The 26,812-nt window shown below is 42.1% G+C and overlaps 1 protein-coding gene across 3 annotated transcripts in view; it reads right to left on the bottom strand.

Annotated features, from left to right (window-relative positions):
- Nucleotides 1-26,812, bottom strand: part of nrp1a (neuropilin 1a) — a 183,084-nt gene that overhangs the window by 73,984 nt on the left and 82,288 nt on the right. For all 3 annotated transcript variants that reach the window (XM_060825079.1, XM_060825078.1, XM_060825077.1), the window contains exon 5: nt 2,152-2,307. In XM_060825079.1, coding sequence (XP_060681062.1) covers nt 2,152-2,307 — 156 coding nt within the window. The remainder of the gene's footprint in view (nt 1-2,151; nt 2,308-26,812) is intronic.

A 26,812-nucleotide genomic window follows, 5' to 3' on the forward strand; every position in this document is an offset into this window, starting at 1 on the left:
TATCAAATCTTTGTTTACAGAGATTATTGTCTGCCTTGGCATATCTGAGATTACCTCTGGAACTGACAGCAGCTCCTGAGAAAAGGAATATTGCAGCTTTAAGCAGTAATCTGGGCACACACAATATTGCCAGCACTGATGCTGGCTTTCCATCTCCCAGTCTTTTCACTGCTAATGTTATACTTCCCCAGAAACATTCTTTCCTGCTTTATTGCCAATTGCCAAAAATTCTTTCTATGCCTTTCTTCGCCTTGAGACAGAGAAGTGTTTTACGGTGAATAACAGAATGACAGAAACAGATGGCGTTCATATTGCACAGTAGCCACACGTGGTAAAAAGCTCTTTGTTCTGATCAGAAAAGTGCCAAAGAAATCAAACAGAAAGAATTAAAGGATAAATGTTAAAGTACTCCACATGACGCTGTAATACAAACCTTCTAATGATATTGAGAGTGACTCAGCTCAAGGTACATGTCTAAATTATCATTGCCAATCGTATGTAACTTCAAAAGGCTGACTTGTCAGATATTTGGACTTGCACATCAGAAATGGCTGCACCATTTCTGTCATTTCAACATGATCCATTATGTTGCTGATGGTCAGAAAAGAAACAGTTCTTCCTGGTTGATGGTGTTAAAAGCTTTCACTTTAATTTTTGGTCAATAAAAGTCATAATTAACACTGTCAGAATCTGAAACTTCATCTGCTTCTGCCTGTAAAATTCTGCTTTGAATCCTGGCCTTTGCTGTCAAATCTGGCCTACATTACAAGGCTTTTTGTCAATTTTCCCCTGGGACACTAGACGGAAAACAGCAGGACAAAGCAAGGAAAACAGGCAGTTACTGTGTTGCTGTAATGAACGTTGACTATTGTTGTAAACGTCAGTGCAATAACAACAATTTGCCCTCATATAGCACCTTAAAGGCAGTAAAATGCTCCAAGGTGTTATGCTGTGGCTATGTCGCAGGAGGTGATATTTTGCAGATGATGTAATAAACTGAGGCTCCCACTGCAAATTCTGATAGATCCAGAAGATTTAATTGTAGGTTAACATTTTTCTCTCAATGAATATCAGCAAAGAGTAATTGGCCATTCATCTCATGCTCAGCTTATGGAAGCTTACTACTTGCTAATTAATTGCAATGCCTTCCTACTAGACAACAATACTGGATTCTGTCTTTAAAAATTAATTTGTTAGCTCTGGATTACTTTGTATTGCCCTTGGGATATGGCAAGGTATTATATAGTTGCCAGTTCACTCTTTCAGTTCCGTACACACCAAACACCTATTACCTATCATGGGCTTCCCCTCCCAAATACATGGCGACAGACATATGGTAATCCTCATCACATTAGTCCCCGACAGTACTCCCTGCAACCCAATATCTAGTATTGGTTTTGCATCAACAAACATAAACAGAAAAGCCCAGTAATAAAAACTCTCTCTCTTGTATATGCTTCCCAAGCAATGTGGAAACCCAACATCATGTATTAAGATATCCACCCAGTTTCCCAAGGAGGGGTCAAGATTGATGCTAATATTGAAGACTTTCTAGGCTTCGCTGCCTCTCTGCACCTCTGACTTCCTTTCGGATCCTCCTAATAAGCAGCCTTTGGGCTACATTTTTGCCCACTTTTCTAATTTTGTCTTCATTGGTTCATAGACATGTAGAGAATAAGATTGGGGTAGGCTATTCGGCCCTTCAGGCCTGCACTATCATTCAATGTGATCATGGCTGATCATCCAACTCAGTGCCCTTTTCCAGCTTTCTTCCCTTTGGTCCCATTAGGCCAAAGAACTATATCTAGCTCCTTCTTGCAAACTTTCAAAGTTTTGACCTGAACACCTTTCTGTAGTTGACTTCAAATTCTGACTGATGACACTCCTGTATTTGGGCATTTTACTACAGTAGATCGTGCTAAATAGAAAGATTGTTTTTGAACAGCATTGCATTTTCTTTTACCTTGGCATCAATATTTCTGATAAGACACAGTTTAGTTTGGTCTGAAAAGAACGCTGTATGTACATTTCTGAGAATGAATATTACAATGGCACATTTTTCATGCAATTTTACTCAGTATGTCAATACAGTGAACATCAGATTTAAAGTCCACCCAAAGAAATTATGTTAGGAAAGCAATTCTTACTTACTTTCAGATAAATTCCTCTGGACAATGGAATAGTTAGCAGAAAAGCCATCCCTGGCGATTGCAGTATCTGTGTGCAGCGTTAAAGACAGAATTCCAGTACGTGACCGAATATGACCAGGAACATAAGGTCCACAGAAACGTCCTATATGAAGACCAACTGAAAGGGAGAAAGAAAACATTAGGTATACCTTTGTTCACATTCTGAATTATACTTGTGACCTTTGATTGCCGCAATTTGACATTCAGTAGCAACTTTCATTTGCACAGTTAACAATCTTTCCTGAATAAGTTCATTGCCGAGAGAAATAAAAAGCAGCTTCCATACAAAAACAAGCCATTCACCCCAACAGGTCCATGTCAGCGTTTATATTCTACAAACACCTCCTCTCACCCTCTGCATCTAACTCCATCAAAACATCCTGTCCTCCTTTCTCTGTCATGCACTTATATAGTCATAGAGTTGTACAGCATGGAAACAGACCCTTTGGTCCAACCCATGCATGCTGACCAGATATCTAGCTTCACCTGAAATATTCTTATGTTCCTCCAGTCTGGTGGTGTTTTTGCTGACATGTTAATCCAGAGACCCAGGCAATATTTTGAGGAGCCAGGTTCAAATCCCACCAGGGCAGATGAATTCAATAAAAATCTGGAATTATGTGCCTGATGATGACCTTTGCCGATTGTCAGAAAAACCCATCTAATACAGTCAGTTCTGCTATAACGTGGTACTTCCATTTTCGTGTAATCCCGAGTTATAAGAAAATCGTGTAATAGCAGTACCATTTAAACTAATGAGGCCAGAATTACGTTATAACCAATACACACTTTGAAAGTTTGCGCTTTGGAAACTGTCTCCAATTGGTCAATCGTGTTATAGTGAATTTGTGTTAAGAAAATGCATGTTATAGCAGAACGACCTGTACACTAATGCCCGTTAGGGAAGGAAACTGCCATCCTTAACTGGTCTGGCCAACATGTGATTTCTGACCTCACACTGCTCTCTAGGCAACTAGGGATGGGTAATAAATATTAGCCCAGCCAACATCGTCCTCATCCTGTGAATGAATTTTGAAAAACACTACTTCTCCTAATGGTAGTTTGTGCTGTACTCAACACACTCTCTGGGGGTAAAGTAATTTCTCCTGAGTACCTGACTGGATATCTTCATTATTATCTTTATGACCTTTTATTCTGTTCTCCAGCACATACACATTTTCTCTGTGTATACCCTACCGAATTATTTTATAATCATAAATAACTCTACCAAAATCATCTTTCAGTCTTCTTGAGGAGAAAAGCATTTAGTTGAATCTTTTTTAATGCAGAACAATATTTTTCTATGGTACTGAGTTTTCATCATCATCCAGGATGAATAGTTGATGTGTCCAAAGTAATTTTAAATGGGCGGGGTTGGGTGGATATAAATGTCAGAGCCAATATTTTTAAACAGGGAAAAATGAGTGAAAGCACAGACCCATTAACACAGCAGCACAGATGAAAAGAGTAAGTGGGATACGGGAAGAAATATTTGCGAAAAGGTACTAGCCTTGTTGTTTAAAATATTCAAGTTTATTGGTGGAAAGATAGACCAAGAAAAGGAAAGGGTTGCATAGTTTTGAAGTTTTGCAAAATAATGTTTGACAAAGGACAATGATGCACTGGAATCTGCCCCAGGCTTCTTATATTTTGGTACTTTTAATAGAAGCTTCCCTGAAGTTGTGATGGCAGAGTGGGAGACGTCAACACCATTTTCTCTTCACACTGTGACTGAAGTAGTGCATCAATGGCACTGCTGGGTATGAATTTAAGTTCATGTTCACTCAGTCAACAATATTCCCGGTCGTTAGTGTGGACTGACTCAGTTGAGGTAAGAGACATCCTCACAAGAGGAAGAAACAAAATCTGGGGCTCCTTTAATACACACATAAGGAGGCAGTTCAGAGCGATGCTGACAGAAGACTGAGAGCAGATCACCTCCACCAGCCCAACCTCCTGGGGCAGGAAATACTGCACAAACCAGAGGAACAGCACAGCAAGGGAAACAACAATGGTGGAAGGAAGAAAATAATTAACAACATAAGGGGGGGAAATAAATCACCAAATACCTTATAAATAACCATTTATTTCCAGAACTCCTCTCAAAATTACAAAGACATCAACAATATGGCAGGAAATAGAAATGAGAAAACTTAAAAGCATTACACTTATAAGGCTGGCACATAACCCCTGGTGCAATGTTTTTCTAGATAATGTTTTTTCATAATTTGATTTTCCATTTATGGATACAAAAATGACTAAATGACTCTTGTTTAGTCTGCTGTGGAGAAAGTAACTAAAAGGCTTATGGCCTTTGAGATGATTCTTCCTGACCTGCAGGATTATTAAGTGCAATGCTCACTGGAAAGGACAGCATCAGTACACAGAGTGCGGGTAATTCTTAAGACCCAAGAGAAGCTATGTCACATCAGAACTGCCTGCTGAAGACTGCCAAGAAAAGCTCTAAAGAACAAAGCTGCCTTGGAGATTCAAGGCTGCAGAAAAAACAAACACTGATAGTTCTGGTCACGTACTGCTCTGTTTGGAAAGCATTGCCTGAAAGTTTATTAAAATATCTCGCAGTCTCTTTGAATTCTAATCCTCCCAGTTTTTATTTTAAACGCAAAAAGATTTAGATTAAAGATTGTTGGGTAGCACTTGATTTCAGCGTAAGTCACTGTAATTTCTTGTTTGGGTAAATCCGGTATGGTTTTTTTTTCGCTTACTTCCTTAAGGCATGTTGAATTACTGAGGAAATGCTCAACAATGATGGGGAATGGTAATGTGCGAGATTGTGCATACTTTGATCCTTAAATCAGCTGGGTGCATTCGACGCAATATTAAATGCCACAGCAGAAACAGTGAAGCACAGAAATTGCTGTTTGCAAAACCAGCACATGAACACATTACATGTTCCATGTGACATTCCTTTGTCCAGGATTTTAATAGTCATTAACCCCATTGATTTTCAAAGGCTCCACAAGCTCAACTATCAAATCAGCATGACGTCTAACAAGGCTGATGGTGTGGTATCAACCATCACCATCTCGCAAAGTCAACATTTGCCTCTTAATACTTAACTAGCTTCTACAGTTATCAACGCAGTTGGTCAACTTGATTATTTCAATATTATTTTCTTTGAATACTGAGCAGTTTCTCTTTTCTGTGTAAACAACTAAAACAGGGCGCACAACATCATGAGGGATACACCATGTTTGTAATGAATGCTATCTTGTTTTCAGTGGAGGAGCCAAAATTACATTAAGACTAATGTGACATTAAGATTCCAAACAGAGTGATCCCCCAGCCTGTGAATAGCAGTACTCCTGTAAACAACACCAGGAAATCACTGTTAGGAGAACTGCTAGACTAACCAGTAACCAGCTACTGCTGGCATCATTATACATTTGAGGTTACTACAGCAGTCTGTGGGGAAATCCTACACCACTACTAGCAGAATATAAGTCACAACTATTTGGTTTTATTACACTCTTGGGCTCCATCTGACAAGATTTCTTCAGGCAATACATAGCATTGATTGTCTGCAACTTTTATTGAAAGACTGCGCGCTGAGCTCAAGATTATTACCATAATCATCAAATTTGTTTCCATATTAAAATAACCCAGCTTATCTTGCTTTTCTGAGGTTCTGCTGATTTTGATTATTCTTATTATCAGCTTATTCGCATCACTTAGCAACTTGATCCCATATATTTCTTTTAAATTTCTCCTCAATCATTATGCGCTCATAACAAATAACGATTTAGAGATGCCGGTGTTAGATTGGGATCTACAAAGTTAAATATCACACAACATCAGGTTAAAGTCCAACAGATTTATTTGGAAGCACTAGTTTTTGGAGCACTGCTCCTTCATTTGGAGTATAAGATCATAAGACACAAAATTTATAGTAAACGTTTACTGCGTGATGTAACTGAAATTATATATTGAAAAAGACCTGGATTGTTTGTTAAGTCTCTCACCTTTAGAATGACCATGTTGGTTTCCGTTCTTTCATATGTAACTCAGAACTTTTGGGAAGTTACATTCTCAAGTGATCGTGTCACACAATTGACAACATGTCGGCCAAGATAATGCATTTAAGGTGTGAGGTGCCCTGTGTGAGACTGTCTGTGCCACAATGGTCAGACTGATTCTAATCTAAAATACAGAATCTTACATGGATTCATGCAGTAAAATGTAATTCAGCAAGTACAAATTCACCCCACAAACATATATATGTGTGTGTTTGTGTGTGTGTATGTGTGTGTTTGTGCGTGTGTGTGTGTGTGTGTGTGTGTGTGTGTGTGGAGGTTGTCATGAGTGATTGTAAGACAGTGTGTGCATGTGCGTGAGTGTGAGTGTAAAGGGGTATAATTCTGTGAGAGGTGCGTGTATACATATGAGTGTGGGTGTGTATGTGTGAGTGTATGAGACTGAGACAGAGCTTGTGTGTCAGACAGGGTCTGCATGAGTGTATGGGTCTATAGGAGTGAGTGTGTGTGCGTGTCAGAGTGTGTGTGTATAGGAGAGTCTGTGTGTAGGAGTGTCTGTGTCTGTGCATCTGTGTGTGTGTTTGTGTGACTGTGTGTGTGTGTGTGTGTATGTGTGTGTATAGTGCAATGGGGTCACCTGTTGTGTGACATGAAACCAAGGTCCCAGTTGAGGCCATCCCCATTAGTACCAAACTTGGCTATAAAGCATGCAATTATACTCAAATAGTGTAACCCAGCCCCGCTCCAGCATTGTAAGGGAAGCTGCAAGTGCTTAATCCTGTGGTGACTGCTAATGAAATCTGTTCATTGCTGCTCTCTATACAAAAGGGTCCAATCGTTGCTTCACATAACCTGGTGTTGTGTAATTTTTAACTTTGTACACCCCAGTCCAATATCGGCGTCTCCAAATCATGACTACCATCGACATCCCTAACTGCTGGCTTAAAATGGAGAGGATCTCCAAGAAGATTGCACATATCGACACAGATGTCAAGTTTCTACAGAAATGCAGGCTTCAATATGTAATTTCGGTTACGTCACACTGTAAAAATCTGGATCAGTGGTGCTGGAAGAGCACAGCAGTTCAGGCAGCATCCAACGAGCAGCGAAATCGACGTTTCGGGCAAAAGCCCTTCATCAGGAATAAAGGCAGTGAGCCTGAAGGATGGAGAGATAAGCTAGAGGAGGGTGGGGATGGGGAGAGAGTAGCATAGAGTACAATGGGTGAGTGGGGGAGGAGATGAAGGTGATAGGTCAGGGAGGAGAGGGTGGAGTGGATAGGTGGAAAAGGAGCTAGGCAGGTCGGACAAGTCCAGACAAGTCATGGAGACAGTGCTGAGCTGGAAGTTTGAAACTAGGATGAGGTGGGGAAGGGGAAATGAGGAAGCTGTTGAAGTCCACATTGGCGGAAGAACACCTCATCTTCCTCAGAACACTTCAACCCCAGGGCATCAATGTGGACTGCAACAGCTTCCTCATTTCCCCTTCCTCTACCTCATCCTAGTTTCAAACTTCCAGTTCAGCACTGTCCCCATGACTTGTCCGGACTTGTCCGACCTGCCTACCTCCATTTCCACCTATCCACTTCACCCTCTCCTCCCTGACCTATCACCTTCATCTCCTCCCCCACTCACCCATTGTACTCTATGCTACTCTCTCCCCATCCCCACCCTCCTCTAGCTTATCTCTCCATCCTTCAGGCTCACTGCCTTTATTCCTGATGAAGGGCTTTTGCCCGAAACATCGATTTCGCTGCTCGTTGGATGCTGCCTGAACTGCTGTGCTCTTCCAGCACCACTGATCCAGAATCTGGTTTCCAGCATCTGCAGTCATTGTTTTTACCTAGTTCGTGTATTAATAGCTAGTTATAGATAATTCCAGGAAGTACAGTTTTCAGGGATATTAAATTAGTCTGATTTTGATTAAATGGGCTGTGATGCTTGTTATGGTAATCTGTGAAGTTTACATGCTAATAGTAGTTACCTAGGCAGGTATAAGACAAAGCCTGGGACCTATGGAACCAAACATAGCCTGAATCATTGCCTTCAGGGGAGCTGGGTAGAAAAAAGGAGGTGGGCAAATGTTCACCCTTGGCTACAGTGGCCTTACTGCAGATTATGCTTCTTGTCTTATGCTCCTCCTATTGCCAGTGCATAATGCAGGTCTGTTTTTAATTCTTATATGTGTTGAATAATATGCCTTGTATTATCAAGTTAAGAGTTTGTAATTAGGAGTGACAGCCCTAGCCCACTGTCAGACAGTGCATGGTGTCAATCCAAGACACCACTGTAGCTCTCAGCTCATGTGTCTCAGGCACTCCTCAGGGGTTCCTCGGGGGGTTCTATAAACCAGTCCCAAGAACAATAAATCAGGAATCCACTATAAAAGATGTGGGCTTGAAAGTATTACTGAGGAAGCTATCCCCTGCAATAAGTGTCAACACAATTAGACTTATGTAATGATGTAAACCCCAGAGAGTGTTCTGTACCAGCAGTGGCCCATAAAAGATGCATCTATGTTTTTATTATCCAGGAAGCTGCATTCTGGAAAAGGAGAATAGAGAAAGAAGAAGCAACAAGAGGATTTATTCCAATTCCCTTTACACTGGCATGACGGCCAGCTGCATAAATCCCCTCTTTAATTGTCAATATGAACTCACTGATCCTGCAGCCATTGTGATCGAAGATGGCACTAGGAACATAGCAGCCTGGATCTTCCAACTCTCAACTTATCCAGTTACCCGTGTGGTTGCAAATTCTGAGGAAAAGGTTGCTACAATGGGAACCTAGAGTCAAGTGTAGGGCATCCAACTGCTCCAGCTTATTCCATCGCTCTATTCAATTGTGCTCAAACTGCACCCCATTTGCATTTACCTGTAGGTTCTGTAACTCTGAGTTCATTTGCCTCTGAAGCTGTGGTGGAGGTGCCTGTCCCAAGGGTCCAGAGAAAATTTGTAAAAACAAGATGTTTTCAAATGAACAAAGAAGAAAGATGACGTTTTGTTGTTTATCAGATGAAAGGAAGGGTTTCTGCTCAGATGTATTTGATACTCCAGTTGGTGCTACAACATGATTGGGGCCATTGGAGATTGATATTTGCCTCCCATACATAAAGAATCTGATGGCCTAAAAGATCATCTCATGGAAACATAGAAAATAGCAATAGGAGTAAGTTATTCAGTCTTTTGGGCCTGCTCTGCTGCTCAATATGATCATCAGGACTTGGAGATGCTAGTGTTGGACTGGGGTGTGCAAAGTTAAAAATCACACAATACCAGGTTATAGTGAACAGCTTTGTTTGGAAGCACGAACGTTTGGAGTGCTGCCCCTTCATCAGGTAGTTCTGACCTGATGAAGGACCACCTGATGAAGGAGCGGTGGTCCAAAAACTAGTGCTTCCAAATAAACCTGTTGGACTATAACCTGGTGTTGTGTGATTTTTAACAACATGATCATGAATAATTATTGAACAGTACCTTGTTCCAACTTTTGCCCCATACACTTTGATCCCTTTCGCCCCAAGAACTATAGTAAGTCGATCTCCTTCTTGAAAAATTCAATGTTTTGCCCTGAAAGGCTTTCTGTGGCAGAGAATTCCGTGGGCTCACCACTCTCTGGGTGAACAAATTTCTCCTTATCTCAGTCTTAAATGACCTAGCCCCTATCTTTATGTAGTGACCCCTGGTTCTGCACTCCTGTGGGGAATTCCTGGGATATTCCAAGAACAACACCAGATATCACTCCTTTACCCCCACACTGCTTTTATTCACTCATGAGATGTCGGCATCTCGGGCAAGGGCAACATGTATTGCCCATCCTTGACTGCTCAAGTGGCAGTTAAGAGTCATCCACTTGGCTGCAGGCATAGAATCATGTGTAAGCCAGATTGGGTAATGATGAGAGATTTCCTTCCCTAAAGGACATTAATGAACCAGATGGAATTTTCTGATTCACTTTATTCCAAATTCTTTATTGACTTCAATTTCCACTACCTGCATTGGTGTGATTTGATCCCTGATCCCCAGAAGATTAGCTGAATTTCTGGATTAATAGTGTAGTAAATAATACCACTAGGCTGTTGCCTTCCCCATAAGGGATATTATGAAGGAAATTGCGCAGTTCTAAGTACTGCTCCAAATTCCCGATTTCCTAGCTCTTACCTCTTTCCTAGCTTTTATTGAACCCACCCCAAGAACTTCAATTTCATTGGTATCTGCCATCTAAAATTTAATTTGTCTTTAGAGGCTAACTGTGGATCAGAAAATGTTTACTTCTGGGCTATACTTCATACAGGAAACATTTCTAAGGCAGTACAATACAAACTGTCATGTGGTTCTACTGTTAACTGATAATATAATGGAAGTCAGTTGGTACTCAGAATATTTTGCTTGGTATTTCATATTCTACAATTACCTGTTCGAGCAGAAGACAAATCTAATCCCTGGCAATTTGAGAGATGTAGAATTCATTGCTTATTTGCCCATATTTTTAAATAAGGCAATGTGCAAATGCCAATTGCAACATATGTTTTCGATGAGGCATTTTCCTCTTGATTTGAGTCTGATGTGAATTTTCATCCAGAAATTACTGCTAATAGTTATTTTTATAATAGCTCTTTTGCAATTACTTTTTTCACATGGCTCCCATCTTACCCAATCTGAAACAGATTTCCTACAAAGACTTCTTTTTGAACCTTGTCAAACTTTTGGGTTTTTTGACCATGGTTCTCATGCTGCAGGGAAAACAAAAACTATGTTCTCATGAAAACACACAGTCTGGAACATGGGTGGAAAGAGCAATAATACCAGGAATGTTTCTGAGTGAGGAAAGGGCATCAGCCTTTCAGGTATCGGTAACAGGGCAATGTCTTGTGAAGGAGAAGATTATCGGTCTAATTAGGCCTTGATTCTATATATAACATCCTTCTGGAAACATACAAGGAAGATTTATGATGATGTTTCCAGAGCCAAGAAATAATAGCTGTCAGGAAAAACAAGGACTTTTCAGGATGTGAGGTGACCTCATCAAGCTCTTTAAGATGAAGAGGGCCTTTATAAGGCTAGCTTAATAAAAAGTTCATATGTGTGGACGAATTTGAAGTTAACTTTTTAGAAATTCAGGAGACATCCCTTTAGCAACACAAGTAACTGGCACAGACACTGATCTGGGTAAGAAGATCATTGGGCACATGACCAAACACTTGGTCAAAGGGTTTGGTTTTAAAAATTGAGTTAAAGGAGCAACGTGAGCTTGAGAGGGAGAGACTGGAGTCCAGCGTTTAGCAGCCAGGCAGCTGAAGGTAGAAATACATTTGGAAATGCTCAAGAGGCCTAAACAAGAGCATCACGGATGCATCAAAGGGTTGTAGGGCTGGAGGAACTTACAGAGACAGGAAAGGATATCGGCAGAGGGATTTGACACCAACAGTCAGGAAGAGACGCTTGACTGGGAATCAGTGTTGGTCAGTCAGCACAGCGCAGAACAGAATTGGATCTGAGAGAGCCAATAAAATGTAGAGCTGGAAAAACACAGCAGGTCAGATAGCATTGGAGGTGCAGGAAAGTCGATGTTTTGGGTCAGGATGAAGAGTCCTGACCGGAAACGTTGATGTTCCTGCTCCCTTGATGCTGTCTGACCTGCAGCCCCACAACCCTTTGAGATATGTGTTTTTCCAGCTCCATGTTTATCAACTTGGACTTCCAGCATCCTTACTATCTCAGAATCTGAGAGAGTGTTTGGAATGTGTTATTTCCTGCCACGTGGAGTGATTGGGGAAAACAATATGGGTGCAGTTAAGGGGAAGCTACATTCATGATGGAGAGAATAGGTGGGTGTGCTGATAAAGTGAGATGAAGGAGGCACATATGGAATTTGAATAGACTAGTTGGGCTTGTTTCTATATTCTAAGTTTGATATATGTATTCGAAAAAAAATGATTGATGCAAGATGGGGTCAAGTCTTTCTCCACAATCGGGAATGATAAATGTGAAGCTTGGATCTCAAGTTACCTCCCTACTCTGGAGCTGTATATGGCTTTTCCTGGCCATGTGGGAAGTTACTCACATTTGGAAGCCATTTGGGTCTCTGCCAGCTTTGTACCAAAAGCCGAGTATTCCCTTCCCACCACCTGCCAGCTGTTTGGAAAATTGACCCTGAACCATTGAGATGCAATGCTCGCCCCTTCTTTGCCCTGACTATGGAGGGGATTTCCTGATCTCACTGCTGATGAGACTGGACCTGGCAGTAGCATTGAATTAGGCAGCATGATGGTATATCTGAACCCATTTTCACCACAGTCCTTTAATTGACCAAAGAACAACTACTTAAGGCTCCTTTCATAACGCCACTCACATATAACAGGTCAAACTGTACAGGGTTGCCTGTTGTCACCTTGTGTGCGTGTGTCTGGAGGCTGGGGTGTAAATGGATATCAGAAAATGGGGGGGGATACATATACAGAGCGATACTACCTGCCCTTACTGCTGCCCCTCCTGCCACATGACTTCCCTGTGGCCCTGGGCTGCTCCGATCCTGGGGCTCCAGTGCCTGTCCTTTCCAGCAGCAACCACTGTCTCCCCAGTGGTGCTGCTGAGCAAAAAAAAACTGCATCCTCTAATTGGTAGGTGAGACTTATGCCCGTGGTGTCTTGATTCGAGGAATAAGCCCACTGTGGCCTCATGCCAACAAAATTTCACCCATCATCTTCTTTTCCTTCCTATTTTGCCTTCTCCTGCATCCATGAAGAAACAAGGTAAAAACAATGACTGTAGATGCTGGAAACCAGATTCTGGATCAGTGGTGCTAGAAGAGCACAGCAGTTCAGGCAGCATCCAACGAGCAGCGAAATCAACGTTTCGGGCAAAAGCCCTTCATCAGGAATAAAGGCAGTGAGCCTGAAGGATGGAGAGATAAGCTAGAGGAGGGTGGGGGTGGGGAGAAAGTAGCATAGAGTACAATGGGTGAGTGGGGGAGGGGATGAAGGTGATAGGTCAGGGAGGAGAGGGTGGAGTGGATAGGTGGAAAAGGAGATAGGCAGGTAGGTACGACATGGTTGAAGAGCTTCAGGGCAGAGGAAATGACCTGGGAGTTGCAGTGGGAAAGGGACTCCCTGATATTCTTGTAGAGAGAGGAGGAAAACTTCTTCAAGGCAGGCATCCTTGCAAGAGTATTCACAGTAGGGTTAAAATCAATGAGGTAAAAACAATGACTACAGATGCTGGAAACCAGATTCTGGATTAGTGGTGCTGGAAGAGCACAGCAGTTCAGGCAGCATCCAAAGAGCAGCGAAATCGATCCTTCATCCCCTCCCCCACTCACCTATTATACTCTAGCGTACTTTCTCCCCACCCCCACCCTCCGCTAGCTTATCTCTCCACGCTTCAGGCTCTTTGCCTTTATTCCTGATGAAGGGCTTTTGCCCAAAATGTTGATTTTGCTGCTCCTTGGATGCTGCCTGAACTACTGTGCTCTTCCAGCACCACTAATCCAGAATCCATGAAGAAACAGCCCCCTCAGTAAATGCAATGAGACCTTTCATCATTTTCTCATGTTCCATTTCTTCGATTCGCCTCTCCTGCCTGATATCTTCATATCCTTTCCCTTCTCTCCACTTTTCTCCCAGTACCATCTCACCCTTGCCTGCGTCCAATTATCCCCACTTGACCCAAATGTTAGATTTGGTCTTAGCTCCTGTGAGAAATGCCAGTATCTATCGAACTGAGATACTTTAAAATTTAATTTGTGAATTAAAAGCTTCATTGAACAACTCGCACTTGATGTATATGTGCTTAAATCACTAAAGGTGCCAGTATAGGTAGAGACAGCTTTTAATGAAGCACAGTATTCCATGCTTCATTAATAGGGGATAGAGTACGAGAGAAGGAAGGTTATGTTGAAGTTATATAGGCCACAGGTTAGTCGCCTTCTGGAGTACTGCATACAGGTCTGAGTGCCATTCTTTAGAAACCATATGGATTCATTGCAGAGAGTGCAGAAGAGGCTTACAGGATTGATTTCAAAAACATCAACTCTGAAAACAGTGTGGAGAAGTTAGGGTGATTGTTTTTACCTCAGACAGGAGAAGGTTAATGGCTGATTGTTTCGACAGAGTACATAAGGAGAAACTGTTCCTGCTTGTAAAAGGATCAAGAACCAGGCGGCGGAGATTTAAAGTGATTTGCGAAAAAAAAAGCAAGTGCAATGTGAGAAGCAACCTTTTCACCCAGTGACAGATTCAAGTTTGGAATGCACTGTCTGGAAATGAGGTTGAGGCAGGGTGAATTGAGGCATTCAAGATAACATTGGATGATTATTCAAATAAAAACTGTGTGCAGGGTTACAGGAAGAAGGCAGAGGGTGGCTGTAAGTCAAATTCTTAGAGAGCCAAAACAAACAGAATGGGCCAAATGGCCTGCTTCTGCACCATGCCAATTAGAACATCGAACATAGAACATAGAACAATACAGCACAGAACAGGCCCTTCGGCCCACGATGTTGTGCCGAACATCTATCCTAGATTAAACACCCATCCATGTACCTATCCAATTGCCGCTTAAAGGTCGCCAATGATTCTGACTCTACCACGCCCATGGGCAGTGCATTCCATGCCCCCACCACTCTCTGGGTAAAGAACCCACCCCTGTCATCTCCCCTATACCTTCCACCCTTCACCTTAAATTTATGTCCCCTTGTAACACTCTGTTGTACTCGGGGAAAAAGTTTCTGACTGTCTACTCTATCTATTCCTCTGATCATCTTATAAACCTCTATCAAGTCACCCCTCATCCTTCGCCGTTCCAACGAGAAAAGGCCGAGAACTCTCAACCTATCCTCGTACGACCTATTCTCCATTCCAGGCAACATTCTGGTAAATCTTCTCTGCACCCTCTCCAAAGCTTCCACATCTTTCCTAAAGTGAGGCAACCAGAACTACACACAGTACTCCAAATGTGGCCTAACCAAAGTCCTGTACAGCTGCAACATCACTTCACGCCTCTTGAATTCAATCCCTCTGCTAATGAACGCTAATACACCATAGGCCTTCTTACAAGCTCTATCCACCTGAATGGCAACTTTCAAAGATCTATGTACATAGACCCCAAGATCCCTGTGTTCCTCCACCTGACTAAGAACCCTACCGTTAACCCTGTATTCCGCATTCTTATTTGTTCTTCCAAAATGGACAACCTCACACTTGGCAGGGTTGAACTCCATCTGCCACTCCTCAGCCCAGCTCTGCATCATATCTAAGTCCCTTTGCAGCCGACAACAGCCCTCCTCACTGTCCACAACTCCACCAATCTTCATATCATCTGCAAATTTACTGACCCACCCTTCGACTCCCTCATCCAAGTCATTAATAAAAATTACAAACAGCAGAGGACCCAGAACTGATCCCTGTGGAACTCCACTTGTAACTGGGCTCCAGGCTGAATATTTACCATCTACCACCACTCTCTGACTTCGACCGGTTAGCCGGTTTTCTATCCAATTGGCCAAATTTCCCTCTATCCCATGCCTCCTGACTTTCCGCATAAGCCTACCATGGGGAACCTTATCAAATGCCTTACTAAAATCCATGTACACTACATCCACTGCTCTACCCTCATCCACATGCTTGGTCACCTCCTCAAAGAATTCAATAAGACTTGTAAGGCAAGACCTACCCCTCACAAATCCTTGCTGGCTGTCCCTAATCAAGCAGTGTCTTTCCAGATACTCATAAATCCTATCCCTCAGTACCCTTTCCATTACTTTGCCTACCACAGAAGTAAGACTAACTGGCCTGTAATTCCCAGGGTTATCCCTATTCCCTTTTTTGAACAGGGGCACAACATTCGCTACTCTCCAGTCCCCTGGTACCACCCCCGTTGACAGTGAAGACGAAAAGATCATTGCCAACGGTACTGCAATTTCCTCTCTTGCTTCCCACATAATCCTAGGATATATCCCGTCAGGCCCAGGGGACTTGTCTATCCTCAGGTTGTTCAAAATGTCCAACACATCTTCCTTTCTAACAAGTATCTCTTCTAGCTTTCCAGTCCATTTCACACTCTCCTCTTCAACAATACGGTCCCTCTCGTTCGTAAATACTGAAGAAAAGTACTCATTCAAGACCTCTCCTATCTCTTCCGACTCAATACACAATCTCCCACTACTGTCCTTGATCGGACCTACCCTCGTTCTCGTCATTCTCATGTTTCTCACATACGCATAAAATGCCTTGGGGTTATCCTTGATCCTATCCGCCAAGGATTTTTCATGCCCTCTCTTAGCTCTCCTAATCCCTTTCTTCAGGTCCCTTCTGGCTATCCTGTATCCCTCCACTGCTCTGTCTGAACCCTGTTTCCTCAACCTTATGTAAGCCTCCTTCTTCCTCTTTACTAGACATTCAACCTCCCTCGTTAACCAAGGCTCCCTCACACGACCATTTCTTTCCTGCCTGATAGGTACATACATATTAAGGACACGTCGTATCTGCTCCTTGAAAAAGTTCCACATTTCCACCACATCCTTCCCTGACAGCCTATGCTCCCAACTTATGCTCCTCAAATCCTGTCTTACAGCATCGTAATTTCCCTTCCCCCAATTGTAAAATCTACCCTGTTGTGTGCACCTATCTCTCTCCATAACCAAGGTGAAATTCTGTGATTCTGTAAGCCCCCGCAGTACTTTTTAGTCCTGTGCATTGCAGAAATAAAAAACATGGGGAAGATTTCAGAGATGAGGGAAACTGAGAGGACTTTCTGTGATTATACATCCACTTGTGGCAATGAAGTCCTATATCTGTTCAATTTTGCCTATCATGATGGTTTTAAGTCATGTTGTTTTTGAAGCCAATTTTCATGGACTTGTGTTAATTTTTAGTAATCCATTCATATCCTGCAGAAACTTAAACTGAGAATAGACAACCTTCACAGCTTTTAGTTCTGTATTAATTTTCTTCCATTCCTTCTAACTGGGGATGGAGAACATGCCGTTTGCCATCAAGTTCAACAGCAGATGTAAATAGGATTGTAAGATTTTTGTTACAAATGAAAGAAAAATACGTACACACCAACCTAACACAATTATATAGAAAGAGGATGAAGATTAATATCTAGTCTGATTAATGACATCCTCAGCATTCAAGAAAAACATTGTGATTTTTATTCACAAGGAGGATGAGCCCAAGCAATCTAATTCTTGTTAGTGGTTCGAACATTAGCTCTTTGCATCATTACAGCAGTAGCTACATTGCAATCAAGAATCATTACATTTGGATCGAACAGGCTGCGGCTTCACCAAGATTGCAGATTGGATATGGATTGGGAACACTACCTGTACTTCTGCATGGTTTTCACTCTAATGCTACACATTAACTCAGAAGAAAAATCCTGAAGCTTTTGGGTTTGAAGTGAAGTTGGATGTTTGTCCAAGCTTTTCAGTTCAGCTTCGTGATCTGCAAGAGTACAACTGGGAGCCCCACTGTGCCTCTCTCGCTCGTTCTCAGAAGAAAAGTAAAGTTTAAGACCCATCCATTGTCATAATTGATGGTTGAAACCTTCTGGAAGTGGTAAGGGACTGGGCAGCAAGATGCCCCTCAGAGGTTGGAAGATTTTCAGCTTGCCCCTCTGATTCCAGAGCCCACCTACCTCCCCTAAATCGGAGAGGCTATCCATCTCCAAGCTCAGGGCTCAACCCCACGTTAGAAATCGAGACTTTAATCAGTTTCCCACCACAGGCAGGCCACCAAAGATCCTCAGATAGCATCTTCCAAACCCCCAACCGCTTCCATCTAGAAGGAGTAGGGCAGCAGAAAACAAGGAAACACCATCACCCTCAAGTTCCTCCCCAAGCCACTCACCATCCTAACTTGGAAATATATCACTGTTCCTTCACTGTCACTGGGTCAAAACCCTGGAATTCCCCCCTGAACAGCAGTATGGGCCTACTTCCAGCACATAGAGAATATGTGATTCAAGAATATGTCTCATGACCTTCTCCAGGGCAACTAGGGATGGGTAATGTTGCACGAGTGAATGAAAAAAAGAGCAGTACCCAAATCAGAGCAGAACAGACTACTATTTTCTACCTCTGTAAGGTAAATGCAACGCAAATTGTCCAATCTTGAAATACATGACACAATTTAAAATATTCCCATTAAGGAAAATGGAGATAATTTTAATTTGCAGGAATAATGGAAGGCAAACAACCTGGGAGGGGAGGTGCTACTTAGACACTCTGCTGATGTGCCTTCCCCAATTGTATGATTCTGTTTAGTATATATATATCCACACATGTTTGACACTCAGTTAATGAAGTAGCAATGAGATTCTGAGGAAGAAAAAAAATAAAAGAATTCACTGCAGTTTTTGCAATGCAATATTAAAGTTTTACTTGTGGAATTATTAAATGAACCTGTCCCAGCCAAATGCAAGAAAAACTAAGTTCCAAAGAAGAACATGGACAAGAAAGCAGAACAAGGAGGAGTGATCTATTTTATCTCCTCAATCAGCTCTCATATCTCAAGAAAAAAACAGTAATTATTAATGACTGGAAAGTGTAATTACAATGAAGAAATGATTGCTGATGAGCTACAGAATGTAGCCTCTGGTTCTTTGTATGTCTGTAATAATAAAGGTTTCTCTACTGTACATTTGGCTAATCTTCAAGTCTGTTGAAAAACCAGCACCATTTAACCTTGAAAGATTTGCATGGTACTTAACCTTGTTAGAACTTTTGAAGTCTCTTCATTCCAGTTACATGAATAGATTTTTAATGATTTTGTCTACTATTGCTGTGGAATACTCTGCGTTTACTATGCTCAAAGACAACATTCAAGGGGGAAACATGGTTAATATTACCTTCTGAAATACTGTTTTTTTTAATTTAACAGCCTGAATAAAGTCCTTTAGCAGGACATGAGGGGAATAATTCAAGCTCAAAGGATTTGTGGAGCTAGGCAACTTAAATCTAGAATTTCCTTCTTCGGTTCCTATTGTTGTAACATCACTGTCCAATCAGTAAAAATATATTTGCACTTTTATTTGGAGTTCCTACCAATCCATTGTAATTACACATACAAAGCTGGAGAAACTGAAACATTGCCTGGAGGCCATCTGAAGCAAACAGATGTTTGGCATTATAACCAGTGTTGTCAAATAATATCAATAGGGTACTTCTGATACAAATAGTTTCCCTACTTCTGAGCCAGGTGATCCAGGTTCAAATCCCATCTGCCCCAGGAGGTTTGTATGAACATTTCTGAACAGGTTGTTTAGAAAATATCTCTTAAGGTACCTAAGGTAGTAAATCCATTCTTCATCCTGAAATGAAGAATCAACACAAACACTTGAGAATCTGTGAACTTAGCCTTTAGTTATCTTCCTACTGGCTCCCTCTCAATTCTGAGGGCTTGATTTTAACCACATTTGAGATTGGATGAGTGAAAGGTACAAACTGTCCTTTTATCAGGCCTGGAGTATATTAACTCCTGGGCCTCATTTGAAAGCTGTTGTCCTAACTCCTGCCTGATGAAAACAACAAGGCAGTATGGCTGCAGAAGCAAATCGAGAAGCGAAGGGTCACCCACCATTGCCAACTTGCAAGCAAGTCACAGGAGAGAGGACTCCTGGAGGGTCTAACGGGAGGGAATGGTATGGAGAGTGGGGCAAGGGAAACTACACACTCCGGCTCCTCAGCAGAAAGCTTTCCATTACCCAAGAAGCATTATCCTCCTTCCCCCTGGGCGCTGACACACTAGGGAAAGTCATGACTGTTTGTCCCACAATAAACTCTACTCATGTACTCCCTGGGTCCCCCTGGAATCACAACAACCCATATAGCACTGCACGAGGCATTTGCTTGAATCTGGGGAATGTGCATCCACTGTCACAATCAGCAGTATTTACTTTTATTCCTGCCAAACTTGGGGGTGGGTTTAAATTGCTTTCCTGTTTTATAAGTTAAATTCTGCAGTGTAGCTAAATGTCAAAGAAAGGCATGACGTTGTCCCATTGTTCTTGTTAAATATGAGTCCTTCAAACCAAGATTACTTAAAGCAAATGAATTGGCCTTTTTTTTGTCCCAATGTTCTGTTCACTGCATTATCGCTAACAAGCTGAATTTAGCACTGATCAGCCCTAGTGCAAATCCTGTCAAGATTTCCTCATAAACTCTTACATTGGTCTGTCCATGGTCCCAGCTCTGAGCCAGCTGCTTGTGAATTTAATTGCTTTGCACTGAGACTGTAGATACAAATCACGTTTATATCCTCAGAATAGAAAGCGATCCAACACAAACCTTTCGGGGCATCTCCCCCTCCTTTCCATTACCCAGTTATGAAGTTATGATTATGCCCTATCCTACAAATTCAGTACTGAACTTGGTTGTAGTCTCCCTATCAATAACTTATTACAAGGACATTAAGGTACAGCAACGCCATATGCCTTCCCTCCATTAAATTCTAACTCACTCAGGACACGTCACCAATTCTTCCTGCAGCTACCAAGAGCACTAACAGCTGTACATCACTTTCATCTCATTCAATCCTTCCATTTCTCTCATTCTGGGAGAAAATGGCTGCTTGCGTGAAGGACATACAGTGTTTTTGGTAAGTATGGGGATGATGCCACTGTAACACCATAGCATGGTGCCATACAGCAACATGCTCACTGACTGAACACGGCTCACAACCATGGCGTAGACATTAGGAGCAGGAGTAGGCCATTTGTCCCCTCAAAACTGCTCCATCATTCATTATGACCATAGCAGACCATTGAACTCATACCCTAATTGAACCCTCACCACATATTCCTTCATCCCCACAGCCTCAAGAGCTACATCTATCTCCTCCTTGAAAACGCATCATGTTTTGGCCTCAAATACTTCCTGTGGTTGTGAATTCCACAGCCTCACCACTCTTTGGGTGAAGAAATTGCCCCTCAATCTTTCTTCCAATCTCAGTGTGACAAGGTTTATCTCTCAGCTTTAAAATATTGTCCCTGGTTCTGGATTCCCCCGCCATTGAGAACATCGTACCTGCATCTAACCTGTCTCGCTCTATTCAAAATGTATACATTTCTATGAGATTCCTTCTCACTCCAGTGAATACAATCCTCTCCAACTCAATCTCTCATAATACTACATTCCTATCATCCCTGGAGGTAAGGAGCCTGGCCTTTGTGTCTGCAATACACAGTGAGGCAGGACTGAAGTACGGTGAGTCTTTAAGATCTGATTGAAGGGGCCAAAGCAAGAAAAAAAGGTCAGGTCTAAAGCAAGACAGCGATACAGTGAGCATCCACACTGGTGCAAAGTGACTGAGCACTAAGTGAGCAAATGAGCTACCCTGAGATATGGCCTGATCCAATGCATCATCTTGGTATGTGTTGAGGTATGCGGTGTCCTTACAGTAGTGCTGCAATAACAGGCACCAGGGCAACCCAAGGGGCAACACACTGAAATGCAGAAGTGTTCTGCAGGTAGATTGGAGATGAGCCACAATGTCGCTGACAGGGTGGTACATGTCGGATGCCAATGTCCATGAACATGCAATGCATGCGGTTGCTACCCATGCAATGCGCCCTGAGATGCTGATGACTCGGTGTCCAAGCTGTGGGTCCAGTGACTGGGGATCGCTAGGCACCCGCTCAGATTTATATGTCAGGAACTCCTAGCACTTTGGTTCTATCCGGTGGGTGACAGAATGGAAGGCTGTATATTGATGAGGCAAGATTAATGAGGGTGATCATGAGCAAAAATCCATGCTAATAGGCCTCTCACCACTCACAAGAGAGAATCTCGCCTCAGTGCCCAGGAGTTGGCTGGAGAATGCGACGATTTGGTCTGGACATCGAGAAGGGCTTCGCTGGACATCTCAACCGATTTTCCCAAAGTTCTTTCCATAACCCACATCGTTCAGGACCTGGGAAGATTCCGCCCATAAAACTACAATTGAACTAATGCAAATAGACTTAGAAAAACACCAGGCAATGATAGTGGAATGTCAGCTTGGCACAGTGTCTTTATGTCTTGCTTTTAAGAAGGTTGTGATTTAAAACTTCATGTTTGGATTAAAGTGCAACTACTTTATCACATTTGGAGAAGACTGAATTTATTAAGCTTAGTCAGCCCCACTTTATGCAGTAAAGGTGAGTTTTAAGGAAGCGACAAAGATGCTTAATGCGGGTAGGGCAGTGGATGTTGTCTTCATGGGCTTTACTAAAGCATTTGACCCGATCTCTCATGGTAGGCTGGTCCAGAAGATTAAGTCACATGGGATCCATGGTGAGATGCTAAAGGGTGGATAGAAAGTTGTTCTGGTCACAGAAGACAGAGGATTGTTATGGAGGAGTGCTGTTCTGACTGAAGATCTATAATCAGTGGTATTCCATAAGGATAAGGACTGTAACCTGTGTTGTAAAATATACAGCTGCAAATGTGTTGCTGGTCAAAGCACAGCAGGCCAGGCAGCATCTCAGGAATAGAGAATTCGACGTTTCGAGCATAAGCCCTTCATCAGGAAGGGCTTATGCTCGAAACGTCGAATTCTCTATTCCTGAGATGCTGCCTGGCCTGCTGTGCTTTGACCAGCAACACATTTGCAGCTGTGATCTCCAGCATCTGCAGACCTCATTTTTTACTTGTAAAATATACAAATGACCGTAGGCAGTCAGATTAGTAAGTTCACAGGCAACACAAAAATTGGTGGAGTTGTGGATAGTGAGGAAGGCTATCAAAGAATACAACAGGATATAGACCAGTTGGAAAGACAGACAGAGAAATGGCCGACGGAGTTTAACCCGGAGTGTGAGTTGCAGTGGTTTGGGAAATGCAAGAGGAAAGCATACAGTCAATATCAGAACCCTTAGGAGCACTGACATACAGAGGGATCCTGGGGTCCAAGTCCTCAGCTCCCTGAAAGTGACAACGCAGCGGGTCAGGTGGTAAAGAAGGTATACTGCATGTTCACCTTCATAGTTTGGAGCACTGAATATAAAGGTTGGCAAGTTATATTGCAGCTGGAAAAGATGTTGGTCAGGTCACATTTGGAGTATTGTGTACAGTTCTGATCGCCACACTATAGAAAGGATGTGGGGACTTTGGGGAGGGTGCAGAAGAGGTTTACCAGGATATCGCTTATATTGAAGTGTATTAACAATAAAGAGAGCTTGAACAAATGTGAATTGCTTTCACTAGAGTACTCGAGGCTGAGGGGTGACCTGACCAAGTTTATAAAATTACGAGAGGTATGGATAGGGTGGACAAATGGAGTCTTTTTCCAAGATGGAAATGTAAAATCCTAGGGGCGTAGGTTAAAGTGAAAGGGGGAAGTTTGAAGGAGACATGCGAGGTACATTTTTTTACAGAGGGCGGTAACTGGTTAGAGTACGTTGCCAGGGGAGATGGTACCAGAGACAATAGCAACATCTGTACCAGGTGGGAATAAAGGATACGGACCATGTGCAGACAGATGGGACTAATTGAGCACATAACTATGTCATGGTAGGTCGAAGGGCCTCTTCCTGTGCTGTACTGCTCTGTGCATCTGTGCATCAATGCATCTATGTGCTTCAGCATCACTAAAAGCACCGTTGTTTTGATCAGACATTAAACCAAGGCTCCTGTTTCTTCAGGGAGGACTGAGATCAAGTCCCACAAAGTTTCAGGGTTGATGGGGGGAGGGGGAGGTTTCGGTTGGATACTGTCAGGGGTCTAGGCCATGAGGTTGAGAGGGGGAGGGAGGGAGAGAAAAGTTTTATGCAGTTTAATCATTACCCAGGACTCCAAGACAACTTCTGGTTATCTAACCTTTCCTGGGTAAATACTAAGTGTGAATGAATTAGAACCCTTTGAATTCTTGAACATTATGGAGCTTTGTCAGAGGACTCCAGACACAGGGGAATTGCCCATTGGTATGTTCATTTTCCTGGGCTATTCCCATGGGTTCAGTTGCATTGGAGTTTCTGCAGGGTCCCAACCCACTTAACTTCAGTCTGTGCAGCTCCAATGGTTACCTGACCATTAGAAAATGAGTCATTGTCATCCTTTGCCATCCTTTCTTCATGCCTTTTATGCTGTATAATTCTTTTCGCCTTATGTCCAGACTCCCTGCAATGGAAGAATGCTGAGCCGGGAGAGAAATTCTTACTGGAAAAGGATCAATTTATCTCACAGCATTTTCATAAGGATCCAGAGACTAAATGGTAGATACTGCAAAGCAGGTAGACACCTTCGATACAACTGAAGAAAACCTTCCTCCTTTCAACCAGTAAACTAAAACCAAACCTTCTCAAAATATTCTGGTACACAACATTTCAATTAATATCAATTCCTATTCCAAGATCCATGACCTGCTGGCAATTATTTCCCATTCTGTTCCTGTATTAATTTTTCCAGTACTCATTCTTTGGCCTCCAAAGTATGCACATCAGCTTTTTCAGTTGGCATACAGCAACCATAAATTGAGTTTTAAATAAAATGGTCGCAAAATTAACCTTTTCATACTTGCCAATGATGTGAAATCAGAACCGATGAGTGATTGGATAGCCAAGTTACAAAGACAAGTTTTACTCAGCTGCCTGCTGGACAGTTGCCTATATCCTCCATAGAAATGTTGCAGAGTTTAATAGTTGCTCACGTTATATGCCAAATGGCGATCATTTTAATAGGAGGAAGTGAATGGCTTGCTTTATTTATGCAACAATTGTTACTGAACTTTTCATTTCGTCCCAATTCCACATTCAATCCTGCTCAATGATTTCTTTTCTCTTCATTAAATTTCATTGATGTTTTGTGAGCTGTCACAACATTTGGAGCCTGTGTCACAATTCAGTTCCAACAGCTGCTTCCATTTCAATTCTTACTAAATTTATGTGACTTGGCCAAATCAGCCTATGCAAAATGGAGCAACTATTTACACTGGGAAGATTTTTGGCAAGAACTAAAATAAGGTTTCTGTTATCATCATTTTCAAATTTCTGGAAAATAATATGCATATCTGACAGCATCTTGTTACTTGACCATGGTGAATGGCGATATCATCTCCCTGCATACGTTCATTGCAAAGAATATCAAAGACAAAACGCTGTATGTGTTTATACTGCATGCACTTAAAAGGCATGTCAAAAATGCAATTGGTGCTTGAAAACAGAATCTGTCTTGGCGCTTTTGGCAAGGTACCTGCAAAAATAAAAATAAAAGGACCTCACATCCTTCTAAGTAAGGTCATCCAAGTAAAATTGCAAACAGTTTTATCAGAAATTAAGATACTGCCTTCACAAAAACAACTATGCCTTCTCGCTTATCAGTGTTCAAAGAAAGGATTATTTTTATCCAAGCCGAAATAACAAACAATGTTCCACCACTCCAGTAGGTTTTCTCCATTATTAAAGCTGAATGGTGTAAAGCTACAGTTTTGCTGCATTGTGGAATGTTATCAGTAACATCTTGTGGTTGAATGTTGTCTCTGAATAGATCGTATATATTTTGAAGAATGAACAAAGGTCAAAGAAAATTACAGCTCAGAAACAGGCCCTTCGGCCCTCCAAGCCTGAGCCTGACTTAAACGCTGTTATAGAACGAGGAGTTAAACTGGACTATCAGAATTATTACAGTCACATTGTTCAAAACAGAGATTGCATTTGGAAACAATCAGGACACACACTAAATGTGACCAGGCATGGATAAAAATAAGCTCACACACACCTTGTTTGATTATAACCACAATACACAATTATTATTAAACTTGAAACATTAATTCTTTCTCTACAGATCCTGACAGTTTTTCTCAGTGTCGTAGAGTCATAGAATTACAGTATATAGGATGAAAACAGACCATTTGGTCCAAGCATAACATAAAACTAGAGTGCCTCAATACTTTCTGTTTTCATAATATACAATCGTTGATTGTTTATGTACCCTCTGCCCACTCAGCTACAGATGCAAAGGGTTCATTCCATGTTGTAATATACTGCATTTGCTGAACAAAGAGACCTTGGAGTGCACGTTCATAGCTCCTTGAAAGTAGAGTTGCAGAGAGATAGGATAGTGAAGAGGGCATTTGGTATGCTTTTCTTTATTGGTCAGAGTATTGAGTACAGGAGTTGGGAGGTCATGTTGCAGCTGTACAGGACATTGGTTAGGCCACTGTTGGAATATTGCGTGCAATTCTGGTCTCCTTGCTATCGGAAAGATGTTGTGAAACTTGAAAGGGTTCGGAAAAGATTTACAAGGATGTTGCCAGAGTTGAAGGATCTGAGCTACATGGAGAGGCTGAAAAGGCTGGGGCTGTTTTCCCTGGAGCGTCGGAGACTGAAGGGTGACCTTATAGAGGTTTACAAAATTATGAGGGGCATGGATAGGATAAATAGACAAAGTCTTTTCCCTGGGGTGGAGGAGACCAGAACTAGAGGGCATAGGTTTAGGGTCAGAGGGGAAAGATATAAAAGAGACCTAAAGGGCCACCTTTTCACGCAGAGGGTGGTAAGTGTATGGAATGAGCTGCCAGAGGATGTGGTAGAGGCTGGTACAATTGCAACATTTAAGAGGCATTTGGATGTGTATATGAATAGGAAGGGTTTGGAGGGATATGGGCCGGTGCTGGCAGGTGGGACTAGATTGGGTTGGGATATCTGGTTGGCATGGA

Source organism: Hemiscyllium ocellatum, chromosome 5 (genome assembly GCF_020745735.1).
Source record: "Hemiscyllium ocellatum isolate sHemOce1 chromosome 5, sHemOce1.pat.X.cur, whole genome shotgun sequence".
Lineage (NCBI taxonomy): Eukaryota > Metazoa > Chordata > Chondrichthyes > Orectolobiformes > Hemiscylliidae > Hemiscyllium > Hemiscyllium ocellatum.